The 11,819-nt window shown below is 35.5% G+C and overlaps 1 protein-coding gene across 1 annotated transcript; it reads right to left on the bottom strand.

The window, feature by feature from the left end:
• On the bottom strand, positions 1 to 6,982 carry LOC107468283 (DNA-directed RNA polymerase II subunit RPB2; the record flags this gene model as incomplete). The annotated part of the gene is given in 23 exon segments (XM_021132443.2): positions 1 to 256; positions 356 to 778; positions 1,148 to 1,447; positions 1,826 to 1,969; positions 2,074 to 2,127; positions 2,268 to 2,337; positions 2,423 to 2,538; positions 2,623 to 2,718; positions 2,812 to 2,889; positions 2,968 to 3,093; positions 3,211 to 3,315; positions 3,396 to 3,551; positions 3,637 to 4,001; positions 4,084 to 4,156; positions 4,257 to 4,394; positions 4,481 to 4,525; positions 4,624 to 4,744; positions 4,830 to 4,916; positions 5,006 to 5,070; positions 5,425 to 5,622; positions 5,715 to 6,005; positions 6,096 to 6,317; positions 6,419 to 6,982. Coding segments are annotated over 23 exon segments (3,648 nt in total). The 5' UTR covers positions 6,674 to 6,982.
• Between the last annotated feature and the right edge of the window lie 4,837 nt (positions 6,983 to 11,819).

Below are 11,819 nucleotides of genomic sequence, written 5' to 3'. Positions count from 1 at the left end.
GAACTGTTCCACTATATGTACAAAACATTAGTTTGCTTGGAGAAGATCAATCCTTATGAAAGATCAAAAAGTAACATGAGATCAATGAAACTCTACTCACTAGACTCACTTCCAATGGAATTCAACTTGGTTGAAATCAGGCTCCTTTCTTCTTGTGATCTTTCGCAGCTTTGACTTCCTTCGTCAGCATTCTTGGAGCAATCGCCATAGCCATGAGCTCTTGGAAGAGCAGCTTACAAGCATAAGGAATGTAAACCTGCATAGAAATGAATAACAAAAGACTACCGAGTTCAGAACAAGAAAACCGCAGAATCCATTAATACATGCCACGAGAATATGGAAGATCCACACCCACCTGAACAATGTCAGTTTTGTTCTTGCACCCCCTGCACTCAAAAGAATTCTTCTTGAGGTTAGCAATAGCTATCAACCCACATTTCTCACACACGTGAACCCTATATGCATCACTTTGATCAAACAATCTCTCCTTTAGGAAGTGCGCGGCTCCATGGGCTATCATGCAATCTCGTTCCATTTCCCCAAATCGGAGACCTCCATCACGTGAGCGTCCTTCAGCAGGTTGCCTTGTCAAGATCTGCACAGGACCTCGTCCACGAGAATGGATCTTATCATCAACCATATGCTTCAGTCTTTGGTAATATGTAGGACCCAAGAAAATCATAGCAGATAGCCGCCTCCCTGTATGACCATTGTACATGGTCTCAAAACCTCGCATTTGGTACCCACATTTATGTAAAGCTTTACTGATATTGTCAACCTGGGTCAGAATAGTACAAGTGTAAAACATCATCAAAACCAAACCAAGCACAGCCAATAAAACTTGAATATAGTTGCACAAGGAATGGTAATTTCAACAGGTGAAGTAGACAAGTGAATTGTTGTGACCAGAACTCCGAAAAAGGATAATTTATCCACAACAGACGCTCAACTAAATGCAGATTTTTCTAAATCTTGCAGACACACTTTATCGGCATAATAATTTCATAATGTGAATTGCAAGAGTACATTCATCCTACACATATGGAGAGGTTACAGTAAGATCTGATTGGAGCCGCTGAAGTAGCATTTGATGCAAGTAGCTTAAATATCTTAAAAGTATATAGTTGCAGTAGGAAAAGCTACTTACAGTAACATCTGTAAAAGGAGTTGCATCTCCTTCCTTTCCCATGTGTGCTGCTACCTTCCCCATGATACACTCGATAAGCTGGCCAATAGTCATACGAGAAGGAATAGCATGTGGATTGACAATAATGTCAGGGGAGATGCCTTCAATGGTCCAGGGCATGTCTTCTTGCGTGTAAGTCATACCAACTGTCCCCTTCTGACCATGTCTACTACTGAATTTATCACCAATCTGTGGTATCCGAACAGATCTCACCCTCACTTTCACAAATCTTAATCCATCAGCATTTGTTGTCAGAAGAACCTACAAAAGACACCAACGGAAAAAGAAGTGCCAACATTAAGGATTTTAGCATAAAAATAAGGCCTCATGGTATAATTTTAGTTACAAGACCAAAAAGAAAGAAAATGAGCAAATACTAGCCACCACCCTTGCATTGCAGCAAAGCTATATATAATTCTGTTTTAATATATAGTGATATATTATTAAATCATTTTATTATTCACACAAATATGTATTATATTAATTAAATATTAAATACATTTTATGTATTAAAGAAGTTCTAGAATAATATATAAGTTCATTAGTTTATCATAACATGCAATTAAGCTCTAATACCATAGCTCAAACTCAATCTATAATTCATAAAACGTGACAGACAAATCATTGAGAGAAACTTACTTGATCAACAATACCCGTTTCACTATGCCGTAAGCTTATGCTGTGATCACGTCTTGTGTAACGTGCAGCTTGTCCCTGTGCCTCTTCCTGAGATATTGGGGTGGTCTTTCCAATAATAACATCCTCACCAGATACACGTGTGCCCTATATTACAGCATTGCAATGTGAATTATTTTGTTTCCATTTATATCGAACATTGGGGACAGGCAGGATCAGGATGTTCGAAAGCATAATCCAAACAAACTTACTGGTGGTGCAAGGCCATCATCATCCAGCTTATCATAAGAACCGTGCCTCATACCCTGCAAAATAGACATTGATTATACAAATAGCAGAACCAACTTTATTATTTGTGGGGATGGGTTTTATGTTTTTATGGGGTGAAAGGGATAAAATTGCATCGCAAGAAATAATCATGCACTAGCAAAGCCAAAAATCTCACCATGGTGTTGGTCCTATCTGGACGACCAAAATCTTCTTTGACAAGGGTTCCCATCTTCTTCTCTTCATCTCTGTAAAAGTTAACAAAGCAAATCAGAAATGAATCAAGATCCAAAAAGTGGGTGAATGCGTGATTTATCTGGGCAGAGAACATACCTATATGATCGGAAAAACAGAGACCGGAAGAATCCACGATCTATTGATGATTGGTTCATGATGACAGAATCTTCTTGATTATAACCAGAATAACAGGCAATGGCCACAATGGCATTCTAAGACACAGGATTAAGCATATAAGGATATTTAATCATTAAAATGGAAAAAATAATATATAAAGAAAGGAAGAAAGGATTTACAATTCCAGCAGGGAGCTGCCGAAAATGTAGATGCTCCATTGCTCTTGTTGTCACCAGTGGTTTCTGAGGATAATATAATACATATGCCAAGGTATCCTAATAAATGGAAGAAAACCATGAGCAGAACTCAGTATTGAGTAGAGTATAATGTACAGAAGAAATGTAAAACATAGAACAGGTAAAAAGTACCATTCGAAATTGGTAATTGGTTACATAAATTCCCATTGCTTGTTTTCCCATAGCAGATTGATATGTATTACGTGGAGACTGATATCGAAGTGAAAGGTGAGTCAAATGACCAATATGTACTAATCTCAATGACAAGACAGTAAAACACCAAATTACCTGATTGTGATCAGGAAATGGTATAATAGAAGCACAAACACCCAAAATCAGTGACGGGTGGATTTCACAATGAGTATAAGTATCAGCATAAGCTTCTTCTGGATTAAGTCTTGCTTGCACAAGATCCTACAATATTTTATGAACAATATGTTATTATTCCAAAGTCTCCTAATCTACACTTATGAACATATATATAGACTGGATATGCTTTTCAAAATTCACATCTGGAATTATTGTACTGACATTAATAGTCATCGAAATCATAGTTGTCTCTTCTTCTTCTGTGTCTATGTATTCTATGAAGCCCTTGGACACAAGATCATGCCATCCGCCCTCCTCCGGGGATTCCTGAAAAATGTTGAATAGCACGTCTAAGCAATCATTTAACAATACCAGCACCCAATATGCACTTGTTACTACTGGCTCACCCTCTGTTGCAAAGCATGAATATCCTTCTTTTTTATAAGTAGCCTTTGCTTGTCCACAATGAATAGAGGACGACTGCAGCGACCATAATCTGTATATATACGCAATTCTTTAAGACGGATATCTCTAACAACCCCAACTTCAGTATTAACATCAACCTGCACCACAAGAGTAATCAGCACCAGTAGTAATGCAATAAAGTATCGAAGTTTTGAGCAGACAACGAGACAGGTAGATAATTACCCGGCGTCTCAGCTTTCTCAATGTTCTGACCAACATGTCGGGATCACGATGGATGCCCACCCAGCAACCATTTACAAAAATTTTGGTAGCTTGGGGAATAACTGCAGGAGAAATTTCCTATAGAAGCAGAAAATAAACAATCTTAACCACAAATCATAAAAGAGAATGAAGCAAATTTCACAATGCACAGGCCTAAATGATAGCCCAATCAAACTTATAAACACAACTGAGAAAGATCACTCATGGAAAGTAGCATTGTACAGTATTCTTGGAAAGCAAAATACTCACTTGTCCTTCAGGTGTTTCTGCAGGACACATCATTCCCCATTGTGAATTATGCAGCTGCCTTGGCTTGGCCAACTTGCCTGAAATAAAAGGGAAATTAAATTCAATTCTAAATCTTCATAAAGCGCAGTCTTAAGGCTTGGATGAGTAATTTTATTTTACCTTCACGCCCTATGGGAGAATTCAATCTTCGCAAGTGAGACAAAGTGGAAGCATAAGTTAATCTATTTAACACCTACAACAGATAATCAACAAGGTATGTGTTACTTCCACCGTAGAAGGAAGAATGCAAGACTCTTGAACAATAACAATAAAGCAATGATTCATATTCAAACCTGTGATACTCCAGCTCTAGTACCCGCAGCATTTGCTTGCCCCCAATTACCAGTAGCAAGTGAGTATTTAAGACCACTTGTGATGGTTTTTGCTTTGATAGCAAATTGCAGGTTGACATCTTTCCCATTATCAACACACTGCACCACCAAGATTGTAAGGTATAGCGAACTTTAAATGATATAGTAACACATGCCAAGTTGCAAATAAAAGCTATAGAACACACCTTCTGCACATAGCCCCTGACATCTCTAGTAAGCTTTCTGAATAGCTGCATCACAGATTATAGTAACCAGGAAATAAGGGGAAAAAATACCTACATAGAAAAACAAAAGAAGTTTGACAATATCAGTAACTAGATAAACAAACCATTCTAAAGAGACCACCAAGTAAAGGCCCAGCCAGGTCCAGCCTTTTGTTGCCATAATGATCCCTATCATCTTCAGCCCTCCGTCCAAGGGCACACAGAAGTAGCCGGTGAATGATATATCTGTGGGACAAAGCATAATAAATATTTTACCCAGTTAAGGTCATTAAAATTAAAACAAAATATCTGACAAAATGAAGAAAATTACCCAAAGTAGTATGCTTTCTTTGTCTCACAATATTCTCCAACACCAACATGAGGAAGCATCTCCTTTTGGAGGATCTCTTTAGCATACCTACAGATTGAAGCACACGTGTAACCCTTGCTCAATAATGGGTGAACACAAATCATCATCTGGCTCGAAAGAAATACAATTCAACTCACTTAATTCTCTTTTCCTTAGTTACACCTACAGTTGCTCCTCTTTTCCCAATGTAGTCAAGTGCAACCTGGAAGGGAGATTGTCATATTTGAAATAGAAATTAAAACAAAACCGTGCTCTATTACAATTTTTCACTAATAACATTATATCTCAATCATCTCTATTTATGTACTTCATATATATATATATTCAACCACAAAGTTAGATAGCATGCTCTAGAAGAAAAAGATACTGTTAGACAGAGCGACTGTAGTCTAGAGATGGAGAAAATTACTTCATTAAGCCAGTTAAAAGAATCCTCACTAAAAATTGATTAAACAAAAAATCCAGCTGCTAAATACGCCAAAGATTTACTATAAATTCTATCTATGCAAGCCTCATCTTGGCTGTAAGCAAATAGGAAGGCAATGGCAGCACCAACCTGCTGATTTTGAATCACAAATGCTTCTTCCAAGGATGGACGAAGCAACTCCATCATTTGAGTGTCTGAGAAGTCGTAGCAAATATGTTCAAGTATATCTTTGTCAGCAACAAAGCCCAATGCTCGAAACACAATAATGATTGGAATTTCTGATCGAATGTATGGAAGAGTAGCACGTATATATTGTCCTGAAGAACCCTGAAGGAGCAACAAATGCATAACACATTCAGACATCATCATGCAAGACATTTAACAACTAGCCAAAACAGTTGATAATTGTTTGCATTTACCCCTTTGGAGCTCGCCCTAGACAACATGCGAACAAACATAGTACTGGGTGGTCTATTCTGAGACTCTGCCATAGAGCGGACCTCCGCAACATAGGCATATTTGTTAGGCTGCCTCTTCTTGAAGACATATACATGATTGGTGCTCATCTTCTCCTGAGCAATCAGAACCTTTTCACTACCATTGATAATGAAATATCCACCTTGATCATAGGGGCACTCCCCAAGCTCAGTCAAATCCTTCTCCGAATTCTGGTACAATGTGCAATAACTAGACCGAAGCATAATAGGAACCTAACACAGAAACACCCAATTACCACCACTATTTCCAGGTACAAAACACAAAATTGGAACAGAATCCAAAACTAAAATACAAACGCATACCTTGCCAATGAAGACTTTGGTGAAATCCTGTGTCTCAGTGACTTCTTCACCATCATGGCCTTTCTTGATAACCCTTTTGGTGACATCAACATACAAAGGAGCCGAATAGGTGAGGTTCCTCAACCTAGCTGCCTTGGGGAATAAGGTAGCAGTCTCACCATCAGACTCAGTCATCATGGGCTTACTCAAGTAAATCTGACCGAAGCTGATTTTGTAAATAGTCTACAACACAAAAACCATAAATTATGATCACCAGCATCACTGAAACAACAACAACACAGTAAAAAATTAATTTAAAACAATGGGGGAATGAGGAGGGGTACCTCTGCAAAATCGGACTGGTGACCGGGATTGTGCTGGGATTCGGGGCGGATTTCGATGTCGGCGGATTCGTCCACGATTTCCTGCATAGTGTTTTGGATGAACTCGTCGAAAGAATCGAGCTGCTGGCGAACAAGTCCCTTCTCTTCGAAGTAGGCGGAGATGACAGCCCAAGCGTCCTCCTGAGTAATCTCTTCCTCGTCATCCTCCTCCTCCTCCATTTGCTGCTCGTACTCTTGCTCATCTTCCAGGTCCATTATTTCCCTCTCTATTTTCGGAATTTAGCTTCTTCTTTTTTTGAAATTTAGTTTCAATTCCAAATAGGTTTTGCCTCTCTTTTCTTGTTCGTCTTCTTTCTTGTTCTTCTTCTTGTTTTGTGTTTGGATTACGTGTTTTTTACGTTCGAATAAACGAAGAGGATGAGAATGCAGCGAAGGGATGAAACCCTAGCAGAGTGGCAGACCCAGGATTGGGGTTTCAGAAAAACGAACAAAGCTACAGGGAGTGCTGCTTTTATAACGGAGGAGAGGGGGATCTGGCAACGCTAAACGCCCGCAAGTCGGTTGGGACTTGGAGTTGGGACTTGGGACCGGAGATTTTTCCTTTTTCTTTTTTCTAAATGGATTTAATTTGAACGGTGTAATAATAAAATTTAGACCAAAAAAAGAAGAAAAAAACGATACATAATATAGGGAATTTTTTGTGTTTAATATTGGAAAGGTAATGGTATCTTTTTAAAATGTAGATGTAGATTGATGGGTGTTATTTTTAAATGTATAATTGTTTAATTAGAAAAATAGAAATTGGACCGTCTGGTTTGTTAGAGGTATAGAAATCAAACTATCTGATTTGTAGAGGTACAGAAATCGAACCGTCCGATTTGTGTTAAAAATAAATTAAAAAATTTGAGGTACAGAAATTAGATCTTTCAATTTGTATACATTTTACAATTTTAAAAAATACCAAAAATTATAATATTAAGATAAAATTTAGATCCTCTAAATTTTGAATTTTTATTTTAAAGAGTAAATTATGATCTCACCCTTAAAATAAATGGTGAAAAATAAAATTTTATTTTTTAGAATAAAATTTAAAATTTAAAAAATCTAAATTCATTAAGATATATCATTACTTTTATTTTCATACCAAAAAATACCCTAAATATAGCGGAAGTTGAAATATTTTTGAACAAAATATTAGGTGATTTACTCATCTATCGGTCCATCAAAGTTAAGATGTAACGATATAAATCAAGTCATTCTTTCTAGGTTTATAAAAAAATCAATCAAGTTGATATTTGGTACAACAACAACAAAAAAACAACTTATATTAATTGGCATCTTTATTCGAAAAAATATATTAAACACAACTCTGATGATAAGGGTGTTTATGGGCAAGGTTAAATTTAAGTAGATTCGGATCTGACTTTTTAAAAATTATTAAATTTATTTTAATTTGATCTAAAAAGTAATCAGAAATAAATTAATTTAAATCAAAATTAATTCAATATAAAATTAATATATATAAATTTATAAATTTTATATGTTAAATTAATAAAATTTTATTTTTAAAAATTAAATTTAACAAATGTTGTCATATCCCACCCGTCGAATAAAGATAATAAACTTAAATTTAACAAAATTTGTTTCGAATTCAAACTGAATTTTGAGTCGGATCGAGTCTTCAACACTCTTAATAGAGACTATTTAAGAGTTCAAGACATTAAGAAATTTAGGATGTGTGAATTTATTCTACAAATTATGAAAGTAGATAATTAGTAAAGATTATAAAGTACAATGATGTATGGAGGAATATTTGCAAGTCCTTTAATCTGTTAAGGGATAGTTTCACGTGGAATATTGGTCATTTGGTCCTCTTAACCAATTCTTTTGGTCTGAAAAATGGAGGATGAAAGATCCCTTGACCAAGAAAGTGCCGTATATTCATATTTCTGATTTTGAGAGTAATATCAGTGATTTTTTTGGTGAATGGACAGTAAAAATTTGAGAGATACTATACTTCCTTACTTAACCTTGTTAAATAGAGTATTCTTTTTATGATTCAGATTGTGAAATGGGTGAGGGGGTTCGTTGGAGGTGATCAGCAACTCCTTCTAATATTTATTTTTCTATAAATGGCTACTTGTGATTTTGTAAACGTGTTTTTGGTTGGGAGGAGTATATCAATTGGCTTTGATTATGGCAGATCCGAGTTTTCAAAAAGTATAAAATTCTCATTTGGCTATGTATTCATGATGCAATTTCCGTTGTTGCTTTTTGTTTTCATAAAATTTTGGGAAGCTCCAATTTGCGCCTTTGGTGTAATACTGAACCTGAAACGATTTTTTACTGTTTTTGTGAGTGTTCCAAGGCCAAAATTATCTGGCATAGTTTGAATTTGGAAGTTAACGATCAACAGTTAAATTGCTTATTGCGCAGGGATAAATTATAATGCCTTCTTCTTCTCGACGACTATTTTGTGGATTTGGAAATATTATAATAATGATGTTTTTAATCCTGCTAATCCACAGAGAATGGATAAAGTTATAATTCTTATGCATGCTTCTCAATTTAAACTTAATAAGTTCTTATCTATGCATTATGTATCTACTCCTTCCTATTTGCTATTTTATTGGTCTCTACTTACTCAATTTTCGGTTAAATTAAACTGTAATGCTAGTAAATTTGGTGAATATGCTGGTTTTGGGTGTGTGTTGTGTAAGAATCGAAATTTAATTAACTGTTTAATTAAAATAAAATAAAATTTTAATTGTTTGGAATAGATTGAAAAATTTAGAAATATTAATTTGAGAATCAAAATGTGAGATTTAGATTCAGTGAATTTTTTCAAGTGAAAAAAGTGTAAAAATACATACCGGTAATTTAGCCAACAGTATTGACATAAGTCTATCTAGTACTGTTGTTTATGAGAAAATAAAAATTGCAGAAAAAGTTAGAAAAATATTTAAAATTGAAAACCGGTCACTTATTCTAAAGGTTTTGGCTCAAAGTTAGGTCAAACAAACCTAAACCACTAACTGATTGGACTAGACTCGAGTTGGGCCCAAGCCCAACATATAAAAGCTTCAATTGATGAGCATTCAACTCATTTCACCACAAATAACCCTAAAGAGAGGGAACATAAGAGAGGAATAATACTATTCATTTTTCTCTTCAATTGCTCATATCTTGAGTTACAGAGCTCTGATTTGTGTGCCGTTTGCAACCACGCAAAATTCTCGCCGAGCTCTTCGATTTTATTTAAACAAAGTAGTAAGAATCTCAAAATCAATACTCCATTTCTCTGCTCTATACATTTTTGAATTTTTGAATTTGGTTATTGAAAAAAATTGTGGTTTTGGTTGTTTATATGTAATCTAACATTAGAAAATGATTGTGTCTTATGCCAATTCATAGTGGGTAAGGTAAGATTTCACTTAACCCTTGTGGTTTGTCAACTTTATGAATCCTAATTTGATTTTGATGAATTATATGATATTAGATTGATAATTGGTGTTATTGAAGTTGACTTGGCTATTTGGAGTACTTGAATTTGAACTTGGTGTTTTAAGTTTGGAGAATATCGATTAAGGTATGATTTTGACTTCATTTAGTTAATATGTAATATTGTGCGAGACTTAGGCTAATTGCCTTAAGATAGGCTGAATTCGTATGAATGATTGAATTATTGATTAAGTGTATGTGTGGTATGTGAATTTGTGAATGGAGGTGATATGTTTGTTGTGGAATGATAATGAGTATAATGCTATGAAATGAATGGATATGGTTAATGGTTGATGGTGTTTGTTGATGATTATGTTGGCAATGATGTTGATGAGGATTTAGGAAAATTATTTAGTATTGATATAAATTATGTTGAATTGAGGACTTTGAATCGGTTGATGAGGTGAGAACTGAATGGTTTAGATAGTTGAATGATTGAGAAATGATTGAGAAATATTTGATATGAATTTTTTGGATTGTTTAGGCTGTGATTAAATTGGTTTGGTTTGAGAGATTTGGTATTTTGAAGATTTGACAAATGTGGTAAAATCTTGTTTTTAACTAACTTTGACGGATCATAACTTGGTTCATGGAGTTTGAAATTGAGCGAAATTTATTTAAAATTAAAGATGGTTGTGAGAGCTTTAAAATGGTATAAAGATGAAAAAAATTGAAATTTTGTAAAGAAAGTAATGAACGTCGAAAGTTAGGTATAAAAGACTGAATCTAGTGTGTTACAGAGAACCAGTAACTCTGGTTTGTGTGCCTGCACACACGATCGTGCGCACGCACATACCAGAGCGTGTGTTGCGACTCGTGCGTATGCACAAGTCCTTTTTTTCACCAAAAATCCTGTTTTTAACTGTTTGACCTGCCCGACAAGCTTGTAAATTTTTATAACACTTGTTTAAGATCTCCTAACTAGTATTTAGGCTTTGAAATAAGGGAGAGCACAATAAGTAAATTTAAATGGGTATTTTCTGTTATGAGTTAAAGATGGTAACTTAGACTTGGGATGAACTGTGGATGGACAGATCATAATGGATTGATGGAGTGTTGCGTTGACAATGAATTGAGAAAAATGAATGATTGAGGTTGTTGAAACTGGCGAGAATGAGAAGTGATCACTGAGACTAAATAACCTATGACTGATATACTATGATTGGTAAGTTGCTATGCATCTGGCAAGGGAGGTGGTTAATTCTGCTTGTCAAAGTTACGGCACCGGCGTAAGAACGGTGGTTAATCTCGCTTATGTTGAGATATGAGGTCTGAGGCAGAGTATCCCGCTCGCATCCTTTCGAGTCACAAGAGTGTGCCAAGCGTTATATCCATGGATAGTGTGCCGGGCATTACATCCCTTGGGAGCTAATTATTTTCGTAACTGAAAGGCGACATCCCAAGGGGATGTGTCGGATTGGTAGTTGAACCGACAAATGATATCACGGCCAATAGGACATGCATTCATTATATGCATTCTTATGTGTTTGTTTGCTTTATTTACTTGCATTGTGCCAACTTGTATAACATGTTCAATTGCTAATTGAATTACATGCTATATATGTATATTACTTGTGTTTTACTTGATTGCACTATCTGTGTTTTCTGCTAGGATTGAAGAGGCTTGGTAGACGGTGGCGATGAGATTGCATGAAGGATATGTTGGCGAAGGTTGTGGGACAGCGATGATCTGTTAGTTTAGAAAATCCTTAGGATTAGATAACTTTTATGGAATTTTTATTAAAATGTTTTTAAGTTTGAATCATATGCATGTGGGAAGTTTTAGGATTGCATTTGGCTTCCCGAAACCTTATATCTTATTTATTAAGCGCTGTTACCATACTGAGAACCTCCAGTTCTCATACCATATGTTGTTGTTATTTTTCGGATGCAGGTCGCA

This window comes from Arachis duranensis, chromosome 10, assembly GCF_000817695.3.
Source record: "Arachis duranensis cultivar V14167 chromosome 10, aradu.V14167.gnm2.J7QH, whole genome shotgun sequence".
NCBI classification, from domain to species: domain Eukaryota; kingdom Viridiplantae; phylum Streptophyta; class Magnoliopsida; order Fabales; family Fabaceae; genus Arachis; species Arachis duranensis.
Note: the sequence above shows the minus strand (reverse complement) of the source record. Positions and strands in the feature narration are given on the sequence as shown.